Here is a 14,499-nt window from a genome sequence, read left to right as displayed (position 1 = left end):
CACACACACACACACACACACACACACACACACACACACACACACACTTAAAAAACATTTAATTTTTTCAATTAGCAAAAATTTATCTTCCACCCCTACTGAAAAAAAAAACAATTAAAAAACCAAATTCACATTAGAATATATGTGTGTGTGTGTATAAAGCATGTAATTTTTTTCAATTAGCAAAAATTTATTTTCCACCCCTATTGAAGAAACCCCAAAACCCAAATTCACGTTATACACATACACACACGTATATAGTCAAGCAAAAGCAAATTCGTTCATTGACTGTCTAAAAATGTAGGTTAACACATACTTTTAATGTTCTATCAGAAATGAAGGATAAGGTTAAGTGCTGAGTGTAAAGCTCTCCTTATTCAGGTGAATTATGGCAGTGAAAAGTCTGACTCATGGAATATTTTAAAAGAAATACAATTTTTACTCTTTCCATGGCATATAATAACTCCAACAAAAATGACAAGAAGAGTAGACATTTTTCAGCACCAGGATTTAAAAATAGATGAGAATAATTTGTAAATGCTTATTAACTCTTGCAGTCAGTCAGCAGGTATTGAACATATACTAACTATGTAGAGATAGACCAGAAATAAAGATCATCCCTGGTGATAAGGAACTTATTCTCTAGTTGGGAGAACAACATATAATTAGGGAAGGAGACAACAATGCTTATTAACTTTTTTTTTTGCTTTTTAGAGGGCAATTGGGGTTAAGTGACTTGCCCAAGGTCACACTGCTAGTTTTTGTGTTAAGTGTCTGAGGCTGGATTTGAACTCAGGTCTTCCTGACTCCAGGGCCGGTGCTCTATTCACTGAGCCACCTAGCCACCCCATGTGCTTATTAACTCTTGCAATCAGCCAGCAGGTATTGAACATATACTAACTATGTAGAGATAGACCAGAAATAAAGATGATCTCTGGTGATAAGGAACTTATTCTCTAATTCGGAGAACAACAGATAGACAATTAGGGAAGGAGACAACATATAATAAAGTTGGTTGTGTATTAGAAAGGAAATGGATCAGAATTTGGAGTAAAGATCACCATTAGTTGGAGGAGCCAGGGAAGGCTTCATGGAAGAAGTGTACTTTTGTTGGATCTGAAAGGACAGGTAGAAGAAGTTTGATACAATAGAGTATTTTAGGAAGCATGAATAATATTAGCAAAAGCATGGAAGTAATGATTAATATGGTGTGTGGGTTGATAGTAAATATTAAGTAACCAGGACTGACTCTTGTGAAAAGGTTTGCATTGAGGAAAAGGAGGATATTAGATTGGCTATTTAAGGTAGAGCCAGGTTATGGAGACTTTTAAAGGGTAGATTGAGGGATCTGGCCATTATAGGATTCTGAGCAAGGATTCTGATGAACTTTTTATTTTTCAGATAATTAACCTAGAAGTAGAGGATTGTTTGAAGAGGGGAGAGATTGAAGACAGGGAGACCTGTCATAATCCTAGAAGTGAGGGAGAAATCTGAACTAGGGTGGTAACTGGAGAAGTGGGTTGGAAAGTGGTGAGTAAGAGACAGGGAGGAATGATAGGACTTGGTGACTGATGGAGAAAAAGGGGAATAAAAACTCCAAGACTCTGATGCTAGAAGAATGGCAATACCACCAGACTGGTGTGAGGAAAAGGGAAAGGAAAGCTAGTTTAGGGAAGAAGGCAATGACTTCCATCATAGACACGTTGATAATGTGTGGAAATGTCCATCAGGCATTTGGAAATGTTCTAGTTTCTGAGTCATGTCTGGTGCCTCTTTGTGACCCCACTTGAGGTTTTCTTGGCAAAGATACTGAAGTGGTTTGTCATTTCCTTCTCTGGCTCAGTTTACAGATGAGAAACTGAGGCAAATAGAGGTTAAATGGCTTGCCCAGTAAGTGTAGTAAGTGTCTGAGGTTGGATTAGAACTCATATTTTCCCGACTATAGACCCAGCACTCCATTCACTGCACCACCTAGCTGCCCCAGACATTTGGAAATACAAGACTGGAATCTGAGCTGAAGAAGCAAAATTGGGAGTCATAAGTCTAGAGGTGAAAGTAGAAGGTATGATAGAGAATGATATACCTCAAGGACTTGAGACAGTAGTGGTCTAAAGACTGAGCTTTAGGGGATGCCTATAGTATGGGAGTTAGAAAAGGGTCTGCAGTGTCATGTAAACATACAGACAAGAGAGTTTCAAGGAGAAGGTGGTCACTAGGAGAGAAACAGATTGGGACAATGGAAAGAATGCTGTATTTGAGTCAGGGGGTGTGGTTTTAATCCCACCTCTACCACTTATTATCTGTGTGACCTTGGACAATCAATCTAAAAGCACTTATTAAGCACTGACTGTGTTTAAGGCACCAGTTAACATCCCTGAACCTCAGTTTTTCCTAGGTAAAATGAGGGCATTGAGCTTGATGACCTGAGGTTTCTTCCAGCTCTATAGTGTCTGGGTTATGGGAGGAAATTTAGAGTAACAGGGTAGATGGAATGAGCAGTGAGGGAACTGAAGCTTCAAATATGGTCCACTTGTTTAAGAAGTTTGGTAGGGAATAGGAGATAAAGAAGATAGTAAGTGGAAGAAAAATGCTTCCAGAAGTAGCTAGAAGGTTCAGAAGGATCATTCAAAGGGTTTGTTTCCCTCTCCCCCCACCCCGAAGATTGAGAAGACCTGAGTATGTTTGAAAGCAGAAGCTAAGGGGTCACTGACCACTCTCAGAGAGACTGAAGATATTTGAGGAGCGAAAAATAATGGATCTCTGTCTTCCTCCCTTTCTATGTCAGAAGGACTTGGGCCAAGAGAACAGGTGGAAAAAGTACCTTTAATTGTGAGGGCAACTTCTGAGAATGTCAAGGAGGGAAGAAAGGATAGAGAATATAATTATAAGCTGTTAGAGTTGGAGAAGATCTTAAAAAATAATCTAGTCTGACTCTTATTTTTATAGATGAGTAGACTGAGACCAAGAGAGGTAAAAAGACTTGTCCAACTTTGCATAGTTACTGGAAGATTCAAGTTTAGTGCTTTGATTCTTTCCATGACATTATGCTGCGTTCTCCATATATAAATGGAGATACACTGAAATGAAGATGGGAGTGAATGAGCCATTCAGCATTATTGCTTTGTGCTTGGCTGGAGCAGATAAGGCCACCCAGTGAGCCTTGTTGAGAGGGTTATTAGAGTTTGAATATAGTGGAGAGGGTTGGAATAACTGTGGTGGGAAATGAGCTAGGGAGTAGCTCACATAGACAGGATACTCTAAGATTTACAATGGGTTTTCCTTATAAATTCACATCCTTGAGAAGTTAGTGGTGGTCATCTTATTTTCCCCGATTTACAGATAGGAAAATTGAGTCTCAAAGAAATGAGTTGACCTGCCTGGGGTCTTGTTACCAGTATCAGACTTGGGATTCAAATCCTGGTCTTCTCACTCTTTTAGTCCAGAACTCTCTTAGTGATACCACAAGTAGTGAGTAGCTGAGAGGAAAATGAAAATGGAGAGGGAGAAATATGCAGATCTGTGCTTAAAATGTCTCCAAAATAATTTCTTTAAGAAGGTTAGCATTTCCTTGGCAATCCTACTTACATGATTATTCTGCTTAGTAAATCTTTCATAGCACAAAGGTAATCTTCAGCCTAGCCCTACATTCTGGAGCACCACTAATTTCCAATTAGTGGAAAGCAAATTAATGAGATTTTACCAAACTGGTCAGAGAACATGCCTAGAATCAAACATTCAGAACAAACTGCATTATGGGAGCTTGCATCTCTGCTTCTGAAAATTGATCAGGTTAAGCAGGCAAGTCCTTGCTGCTGACATCCTTCCTTTTCTTCATTAGCCCTCTTCCCCTCACACTTTTACTGCCTTTTTCCTCCTAAGCAGTATTTCAGGATTATCCCTGCCTTCTTTCTCAGAGCTCCAAGGAGACAGGATCAATTTTCTCAGGGGAAAAAAAAACCCAAGCAATCTTGGGTGGAATGGGAAAAGGGTGCTTAGAGCACTGACCTAGAGCTTATGGCCTCAGTTCTTTGTTACCTACCTCTCCTTCCTTTTCCTTCCTTACCTCAGTGGCAGGCTAACAACCAGATAGATGTACCATGAAGGAACGTAACTTTGGAGTCACTCTGGAAAGCTTCTGAGCCTGCTGGGAAGGAGCCATGTCATTGGACCCCTCCCTTCTTTGCCTAGGGCTTAGGACCCTATGATTCTGGTATTATCCTTCCCAGGGAGATATGGCAGGCAGGGTAAAGCTTGGGCAAAATGGGGAAGCAAGCTTTTGGCCTCTTATCCTCTTCTTCCTCCCATTACCTCCTCATGATACTTTATTTCTCAAGAAAAAAATGTAACATAGTCTCTGCACAGAAAGTTGGAGACTAGGGAATTATAGGGTGGAATAAGGCATCAATTTCCAGACATGACCAATGGACTGATTTGGTTTTTTTGCCTTTACTTATTTATTGCAAGGCAAGTTCAGTGGGGAGGGGGGTAGTGGGTGAGTATTTGGAAAATGACAATGATATTTAAAATTGAAAAGTCAGATTTAAAAACAAAAAATAAAGGTGGCAATGAAAATATAATATAAAATATATTATTTTCAACTCCATATATAAAGTAAATTTTCATAATTATTATAGCTGCTAAAGAAAATGGATCAGGCTGACTTGCTAGGTAGGTACTATAAGTATTTTAGCAGAGAATGCCTGTCAGGAATGTAGTAGTTGAGATTCTTGCACTGAGTAGGAGGTTACAAGATGCCAATTTGTAAATACATAAATATTTATGTTTATAAATATTTTTGTACTAAGAGTTGTGAATGTTATATAGATATCGTTATCAATTCACATTTTGAACTATAAATTTGTCAATTAATATTTTGGACTCTACCTTCAAGTTCTAATAATGGGACACTTTTCTCATTGTAGGAAGTTATACGTATTTTAATTCACATTTTTTACTTCAAGTTCTAATCTTCAAGTGCTAATCAAAGTAACAGTTGGTGACGACCCTGATAGGGGTCAAGGAACCCATACCAAGACTCTAGGACAATCCTAGAATCTTGGGCACCAATTTAAAGGGCATTTTCAGCATTTGAATATTGACGTGCCAAAGGGATTCTAGGCTAATACTAAAACTGCACCATTTTGACATATATTAACACAGGTTTTCCAAAGTCATTTGGCCTACCACCCCCTTAAAAAAAAATTACTCAGGGCCCAACCCTCCCCCCAAAATCTGTTTTCTCTAGCCCTTTTTTTTTTTTAAAAAAAAAACATAATGTTTTTTTTAATGATGCATCTTGAAATTAATAATTTTACTATAAATTTGTGGGGTTTTGTTGCATTGAAATTTTGATGACACAATATTGTGTCATATGACCATACAGTATTGTATGGTAAATAAGTCATTACACACACATATTCCTGCTGATGTACACTCTCCTGCCAACACTTGCTTAAGACTTGTTGGTGGACTTGACCATTTGAATTTTGTGTGTTTATTTGGAAAATAATGTAATCACTATGATTTTAACTGTTACATAACTGATGAAATATGTACCAACGGTTTTTCCTAATTTTCTTATCTTTGTTTCTTTTCTTATGCTTCTACCACTTCCTTATTTTTATTCAATGCCTCCCCATTGCAACTGAGGCTACTACCCGGCCCCTCTCCTCCCCATCATTTCAGCACTCCCCCCCTGCCCCCCCAGGGGGGGGAGGGGGAAAGGAAGGGCTTTTGCCCACTTTGTAACCTCTGTATTAACACTTCTATTTGGTCTAGCTTGTACTTAGTGAAAAGGCTTTACATTTCCCTTATCTAAATTCATTTTGGGATCGAGGGAGCCGCTCTCCATAAAGGAGGACTTGGTTCTTACTAATGTCTGTTCCACAAATTTAGTACCACAATCATAAGCTGAGCTTCTGCTGTGTAGAAGCACAGTGCTTGGGGAGGGAGGGATACCCCAAAGCTCAAGATGTAGTCCTTGATAACCTAGCAGGGAAGATAAGTCATACACAAACATATATATTGCAAATTACATTTTCTGTATAAAGGAGAGGTCCAAAGTGATACATGTAAGCTCAAAAAAAGGAGAGACTAATTAGGGTTGGGATTATGTCTGCCACAAACTCAGGGACTGACTATGGACTCTGGCACTGACTATTCTAGGGGTCAGGGAAGGGAAGGAAATATTCATTTATATAGCATCTATGTGCCATATATGTGCCAGGCATTGCACTTTACAAATATTATCTTATTTGATCCTTACAACCCTGTAAGATAGGTACTGTTATTAATCCCCACTTTACAGATGAGGAAACTGAGGCAAATAGAAGTTAAGTGACTTACCCAGGGTCACCCAGCTAGTAAGTACCTCAAGCCTGGTTTGAACTCAGTTATTTATGATTCCAGGAAGAAAGACTCTTAGATTTTATTATATCCTTTGGGGGATTCTTAGACCCTAGCAGTCCTGGGAAGCAAACCCGCTGAGGCATTTCTTAAAAATGTGACCAGACATTAGACACTACCTGTTCATTTTGTACCCATCTTGATTTCAGGAGTTTCTATACTGAGCTGACCCAAGGTTGGTGTGATTAGCATACATGTCTCCACATTGAGAATCACCCTATCACTGTAGCCTGGAAATGACTTTTCATCTCCAAATCTGCAGTGGCTTCTCATAGTGTCCAACAGTGGCGTTGCCCCTACCTATTTACTACCTTTTTCCTGTTATTTGGTGTTAAGCGAATATATGAAGTGAATTGGAAGTGAGACAAGAAGAAGACACTTTGTGCCCCGTAGCATAATATTCTTGGATACATTTGTCTTTTGGGAATGTATTCATTTTAAGACACAATAGCATTGAACTGTGATGTGAGCAATAGTCTTCCTGGATGGTATTGTGTGTGGGCTGGCACCATTTGAAGCAAATTCAATTGCATTAATTTGCAGCTTATATTTTCAAAGTACTTGATAATCACTTTTAAGCATCATTGAAGATATTTAATAGTTCGTGCATGACAAAGTTTGGGATTCTTCTCAAGTCTTGATATTTTTCCTAAACATAAAATTAACAGGATTTTAAGTTTATAAAACTCATAGATAGGATAGCAAATTAAGGAAGTACAGCAACATTTGTCTTTTTGACTTGGCAGGGCTGGGAGAGTAAGAGAATTTTAGGCTTGTAAGGGACCATGTAGGTCATTCCTTAATTTAAAGCTGAACTTGATTCCTTAATTAACTGATTCTTTAAACTTGCTGTTTCTTTTTCTGAATTCTCTGAATTCTCCCTTCTTTACATCTTATATTTCATGTTGTTGAAAGTTATTTCAGGATGATTGGTCCAAAAATATCTATCATTTTTGAAAAATGTATGGTCATGGAAGATGAAAGAATAGCAGTCCTGGATTTTATATATATATATAGTTTGCAAGTTTAGTGTACTTGAGAAAAAAAACGATTTGTTCAAGAAATATTTATGGAGTACCTTTTTTGTGCATGTCGTTGTTTTAAACACTGTAGGAGATTAAAAGAAGTCCAAGGCATACTCTCTGCCTTCAAGAACTTTACAATGGGGATGGCTAGGCAGCACAATGAATAGAGCACTGGCCCTGGAATCAGGAGGACCTGAGTTGAAATCCACCTCAGACACTTAACACTTTATGAGCCATGTGACCTTGGGCAAGTCACTTAACCCCACTTGCCCTGCCTTCCCCCCTCCAAAAAAAAAAGAATTTTACAGTGTCTTTGTCTATATGAAACTCTCTAAAGAAAATTTAAATCACTCTAAAAAGAGAGTAAAAGACATGCAACTGGGAAATAAGATGTATAGGCACTGGGGTATCCATCTTGCCCTGCTAGAAAGTTAGGGGGATGATGGGGGAGGGTATAGGCGAGAACGGGTTGGGGGAAGGATTGCTATTTTGGGGTGGGGTAGGGGAAAGATGGGGAGAAAAAAATTGTAACTCAAAATCTTGTGGAAATGAATGTTGAGAACTAAAAATTAATTAATTAATTTAAAAAAGACAATAAAAGACCAAAATAAAATGGTAAGTGGTGGGATAGATAGTGATTGCAGTAAGAATTCAAGAGAGAGAGAGAGAGAGAGAGAGAGAGAGATGGAGAGAGAGATTACTAAAGGCTTCATGGAAGAAGAGTGGCTTGAGCCAGACTTTGAGGAATGGGTAGTATTTGTCTAGATAGAAAGGAGAGAGGAAAATATTCCAGCTAGAGGGAAAAGCATGACCTTTTCATGTATGATGGAAATGACCAAGGTTAATTTTTGAGAATAGCCTGAATGGAACAGAGGGGATTTTTGTGGAGAACAATGAGAGACATGGACATAAAGATAGGTTGGAGCCCAGATAATGAAAAATCTCGAGTGGCAAACTAAGGAGCTCGGACTTTGTTCTGTAGGTAGTAGGAAACTGTTGGAGAGTTATGAGCTGAGGAGTATTTTAGGAAAATTCATCTGGTAATAGTTTGCAAAGCCTGTTGGAAGGAGCACTTATGTTATTATAATTGTCTAGACCTAGTGAGCACTCACTGTATTTAGAGTCAGAGGATCTGCATTCAGGCTCTGCTACTTCTAACCTTTGACATCACAGATAAGCCACTTCACCCCTGTGGGCCTCAATTTTCTCATCAGTAAAATGAAGTAGCCTACTTCATGACTTGAAGTTTCTTTTCATCTTGAAAGCTTGTGTTTCTGAGACTGCGAATGTGTTTGTGAGCTTGTGAATCCTGAAGTTATGCAAGATGACATTTATATGGAGGGAAGTGAAAATGAAAAAAGGAAGGAACGGTTTCCATTGTGTATTTGAATGAATAGGAGCAATGTGATCCTTCTATTTTGAAGAAGCTTAACAGGTCAGGATATTGGGCAGAGAGAGCTGTGAATACTTCCTATGTGCCGCTCTGTGATTATGTGGGGCATCTTTTCCATTCTAGCTAATCTCTAAGGCCATATTTCTGCTTATAAAACAATCAAGAAAACCTCTTCTCTACATCCTTAATTTTGGTTCATAAAAATGTGGTCTGGAGGTAGTTGAAAGAAGACTGTTCATGCTGCTGAAGAACTATGGCCAGACCCCATTTCCAAGCTGTTACTCAAGGACTCCGAGACCCAGGAAGAATTTAAGCCGAGTACTACTCTGAAATCATAGGTTCAGCCCCTAAACCTAGCACCATGCCTTCTAATCCAGAATTTATAAATATTTGTGTTAAGTCTCCGACTTCCTGAGTGTACCAAACGTCACTCTTTTTGTGGCCAGTTTTAGTGGTGGTTGTGATAGAATTATTGGTAGGATGTGTGGCCTTGTTCCAGAAAATTAGGATTTCATGATGTTTTTTCTCTATAAGGACAGTAACAACAACAAAGATAAAGATGAAGTAGAGGAATAAAGGCATTTTTGGAAACATTCTTTCCACTTAGCATTAACTCAGCAAATATTTATCATATATTTATTCTGTGTTGGGCCTAGGGATAGTTAGTTTTGGAGCTAGGAATAGGGAGCACACCTGTGATTTCATTGGAATAGCAAACTTCCAGGCAGGGAAACTCCCTTCACCAATACAAATTAGTGCTTTCTCTACAACCTTTTTTTTTTTTTTTTTGCCATTTTTTGGGAGGGACAATTGGGGTTAAGTGACTTGCCCAAGGTCACATGGCTAGTAAGTGTTAAGTGTCTGAGGCTGCATTTGAACTCAGGTCCCCCTGATTCCAGGGCCAGTGCTCTATTTACTGCACCTTCTAGCCGACCCCTTTCTCTACAACTTCTGATCTTAGAGAGCTGCTTAGAACACAGGGAGGCTAAATGAATTGCCTAGAGTCACACAGCTATTTCTTTTCTGGCTTTAAAACTGACCCTCTCTATCCACTAGGTCACACTGCCTCTTAGTTTTGGAAACACAAAGACAAATAAGAGCTGACTAAACTGGCTTCATCATGAAATTGTGAGCTCCTTGAGAGCAGGATTGTCTTTTGCTTTTTTTTGTGTGTGTATCCTCAGTTCTTAGCACAGTGCCTGGAATATAGTAGGTGCTTAATAAATGTTTATTGACTGACTGAGAAAGAAGATGGACACAACTCCTCTGAGCCTCAATTTTCTCATATTTAAGACAAGAAGATTGTACTAGCTCATTCGAGGTCCTTTCCAGTTCTAAATCAATGGTCCTATGAGTTGCAGAGAGATTTTACTAGATTGAAAAGCTGGGTCCCTAAACTCCAAATTCTGTATTCTTTTTGCTGCTCCACAATGCCTCTTTTATGTGCCAGACTCGTTATTATTCATCATTTTTCTTTTCAAACAAGGTAAATACCATTCCATTTTGTAGGCACTTTTAAGTGTTCTATTCTTTTTTTTCTTTTTCCACTACAGATCTATCACAAAAGTGGGTTTCTAGATTGTTATTCAGGGCTACTTCATAAATATGCTGAGTGCTTGGCAGCTTACAAAAATCAGGAAAAAGACTGGATGGGCACACCTTTGTATTTTTTTTCCTTAGAAGTATCTCTAACCCCTTTAGAAATCACAAATGATTCACCTGCTTTGATTCTATAAGAATTAAATCCATCCACTGAGAAATGAAAAATCAGGTTTATGGTCCTGCTAAATTACTTTCCTTTCTCCTATTTTTTTTATAGACAAAACTCTGACTACAGTCGGAAAAAAAGTCATGATTCATGATGCAGAGCAGAAAGAGGGAGCCTGAAATCAACAAGGGGTGAAAGAGGTGACTCACTCCTGGTGAAGAAGTTTCTGGCTTTCAAAATACAGCTTCTTCTGTGGGAGGAACCATTCAAACATAACATCAACATGGATGATCCATTGTATGACATGCGCTGATTTGGAGAGGGATGATCTCCAATTCTCTCTTGCTTGCTCTCCATTTGTAAATCAATGCTATTGTGTACAAATGAAAATCTACATCTGCGTATGACTGCAAGATCATGTTTTAGCAATAAGCACATTGATAAAACTGAGTTCCATAGAAGATGGAAACAGTTTCTAGTGCTTTACATCTGTCCAAGTCTGTGTAAGTGAAAGGAAGTCCTAGTTCACAGTCTCCATGCTTCTGAGGCAAGATGTTATTATGAATATTCAGGGATCATTGGTAAAAAAAAAAAAGCTGTATTTTGTTGTATGACAAATAGATATTTTTTAAGCAAACACTGGTAAGTCAAGTGTTGAAAATGTTGCATGCCTGTGTTAGAAAACAAACTCAAAACTACTGTAGTCTGCTAATACAAACGTAGTCCCAAGGCTTTGTTTATTTAAAGCCCCTGTCAAGTAGTTTGGCTTTTTTACAGAGGCCCCTGTGTCTTTCCCATAAAAGTACTTTATGTGTCGATCTACTTATTGTTCCTATAGGACTCATGAAGGGATCTAAGGCTGGAAAGGACCAGAAAGCCTGGCCATAGAGTTCCCTTTGCTAACAGTTCTTCCTCAAGGTGCTGAGGGATTAGGGTAATTCATTTCCTAACCTTGGCTATCCAAGGGGGAAACAAAAAGGCTGCACTTGGAACAATCTGTAAGTCAACAAGCTTTCATTAAGCACTTACTGTTTACATAAGTGCTAGGGCTACCAAGAGAAGAAAGAACAGAATGGATTTTCCAAAGCTTGAAATACTTTATGTGCTGGTGTCACTGACCCAGTGGATTTGTGGATGCCATTTTGTGACCAGTGGGATTGCACTTCAAGGCTGGCATGCTTGTCCCCTGCCTGCTTCTGAATATTCAGTGGGAAGAAATGCCTCCTTTGAGCATAATTATGGTATGAGCTTGATGGAAAAAGGAGTAAGAGCTGGAGTGCCCTCAAGCCTTGGCTGAAAGCTCCTGAGAAGGCCATTAAGCTCGTTCACTGTGCTGCCTGTATCTTAAAGCAAATGCGTGCCTTGAGTGATGTAATTCTGTCTCATGGAAGGTCGACAATGGGAACAGGCTGCTGAACAGCGATGATCCTGTTGTTGATTTGACTTGTCCATCTGCGAGGTTCAGTAAATACAGGATACACAAATGTTGGTAATCCTGAGACAGCAGACCCCAGAGGAGGAAGCCTTGAGCTCCCGGTGATGGATGGAGAGCCCTGTGAGCAGGTGGACAATTTTCTCCACAGTACAGGAGATGATGCCCCCCCAGGACTTTGTGACTTTCTAACAGGGACCCTGGACCAGGATGTGCATGATTTTGCTCTGGTTTTGCCTCTTAGACCAGAGAAGCACCTGCATCCCAGACAAAGAGGAGATGGGTGCTTCCCTTCTAGACAAAGCTGTATCAGTATCTTAACTGCAGGCTTCATAGAGTGACTGTACATAATTATATTCGTAATTTAAAGGATTAACTATAGTAAGATGAATGTTGTGTTCCATTTGAAAATGTTTCATTACATTAAATCGAATAAAGTCTATTTATAGCTGCAATAAAGTAAATGATTTCTTTTTTTATTTAAAGGGCCAAAGAGGCAGAAATCATTCAATCAGTCGATGAGCATTTATTAAGCTCCTACTATGGGACAGATACTGTGTTAAATTCTAGGGAGAGGTAAAAACAGATCCTGCCCTCAAGGAGCTCACATTCTGGGGGGGAGAAGAACATGCACACAGCTAGGTACATATAAGATCTATCCAGAGTAGAGAGAATGTTATCTCAGACAAGAAAATGTTTTTGCAAGCACAATGGCAGAATTGGAGAGCTCCTAAGAACAGGCCTGACAGGTCTCCTAAATGGACAACGAATACTAATGGCAAGCTTGTAATTTAATTTTGTTGCCTAGATCCAGCCAATAACATTTTTTTGAATGACATTTTTTCATGGTAGCTAAATACTGATGCAGTGCCCACACATACTTAGGAAGCAGATAGTGGTCAATTAGGTATGTAAATAAGGACAGGTTACTGGTTATATTTATGATGCGCTGCTACCTATGGCCACAAGCTAATTTTGTGACTAGATCCAGTGATGGTCCTATTGACCTTACCAAACCTTACTGAATAGTTTTTTGAAGTCATGCTCCAGTTTGAGAGTAGGGCATAATTTCCATCAAGAAATGATTATTATATTTATTATCTGATCAAAGCGTTCCCTGACTTGCCAAGTATTTAGGGGAGCTTTGTCTCTAGGAAGATTCTAAAGAGCTTCAGAAGGACAACCTTAAGTTAGATATGAATGGTACATTTTTATCCTACATCTTTACTGGAGTGACCTGGAGCTTTTCTTTCTATTTCTTTCACACAATGATGAGGCTGATCAGCCTTGAGATACTGTGTGAGAACTTAAGAGATCTGACTTTGAATTCTAGTTCTGTTGTTTACTGGCTATATCAACTTGGTTTCTCTTCTCCGGGGCTTCAGTTTCCTAATTGTAAAATTAAGGGGTTGGACTTGATCAAAGGTTGTCAACCCGAGTCTATCTATGACCTTATCTTTAACATGTATACACATATGTATATATTTGACATACACATATAAAAACATATATAAGTTGAAATACAGATATATATCTATATATACATACAGATATATATTTCATTGTTGAAATCAACATAATTGGTTTCCTTTGGAACCCTGTGTATTTTATTTTGTGCATTTAAATTTTGTGCTTCCAGTGGGTCAGTTGCACAAAAAAGGTTAAGCACAGATGGCCTAGATGATCTCTAAGGCTTTTAGTTTCTTTACAAAAAAAAGGAATAAAAGAAAAAAAAATTTCTTGGGCCTTTTCAAACATTCTGTAACCGCAAATCACTCTATTAATAACAATCAGTCAATAAAAATTTGTGTTACTGTTGTTTAGTTATGTCCAATTTTTCCTGACCCTATTTGGGATTTTCTTGGTAAAGAGACTGGAGTAGTTTTCTATTTCCTTCTCCAACTCATTTTACAGATGAGGAAACTGAGACCAACAGGTTTAAGTAACTTGCCCAGGGTCACACAGCTAGTAAGTGTCTGGGCAGGATTTGAAATCAAGTTTTCCTGACTCCAGGCCAGCGTTCTAACCACTGTGACACCTTGTTGGTGCTTACTTAAGTGCCTACTATGTCCCAGGAACTGTACAAAGTGCCGGTGATGCAAAGATAGGTGATAATCCCTGTTCTCAAGGATCTCCCAGTCTAGGGAGGGGAGCTCCTGGTCTAATGTAAACCATTGCAATTATTGTTATTATTGTTCTAGGCATTGAGAAACCAATCATCCCTATGAGATAGATAGGTAGACAGAGAAAGATAGATATAGTGATAATCTTTCCCTGCCCCCACCATATGAAATTTAAAATTTGAGAGGTAGATCAGCATTTGAAAATAAGGACACCTGGGGTGGCTAGGTGGTGCAGTGAGTGGAGCGCTGGCCCTGGAGTTGGGGGGACCTGGGTTCAGATCTGGCCTCAGACACTTAATACAAAAACTAGTCATGTGACCTTGGGCAAGTCACTTAACCCCAATTGCCCTCCCCCCCCCAAAAGAAAAGAAAACAAGAACACCTTTCCTCATGACTTTTTAATTGTAGATTGG

At 38.9% G+C, this 14,499-nt stretch overlaps 1 protein-coding gene across 2 annotated transcripts in view; it reads left to right on the top strand.

Moving 5' to 3' along the window:
- HTR7 (5-hydroxytryptamine receptor 7) overlaps positions 1–12,427 on the top strand; it is a 95,457-nt gene extending 83,030 nt beyond the window's left edge. For both annotated transcript variants that reach the window (XM_069099199.1, XM_069099200.1), the window contains exon 3: positions 10,643–12,427. In XM_069099199.1, the coding sequence (XP_068955300.1) occupies positions 10,643–10,685 (43 nt within the window). In that variant the 3' untranslated portion in view covers positions 10,686–12,427. The remainder of the gene's footprint in view (positions 1–10,642) is intronic.
- Positions 12,428–14,499: the final 2,072 nt, after the last annotated feature.

This window comes from Petaurus breviceps, unplaced genomic scaffold, assembly GCF_028583685.1.
Source record: "Petaurus breviceps papuanus isolate PSGF00001 unplaced genomic scaffold, PetGlider_PUasm1.0 37, whole genome shotgun sequence".
Classification (NCBI taxonomy): Eukaryota; Metazoa; Chordata; class Mammalia; order Diprotodontia; family Petauridae; genus Petaurus; species Petaurus breviceps.
This window is presented reverse-complemented; position numbering and strand designations above follow the sequence as displayed.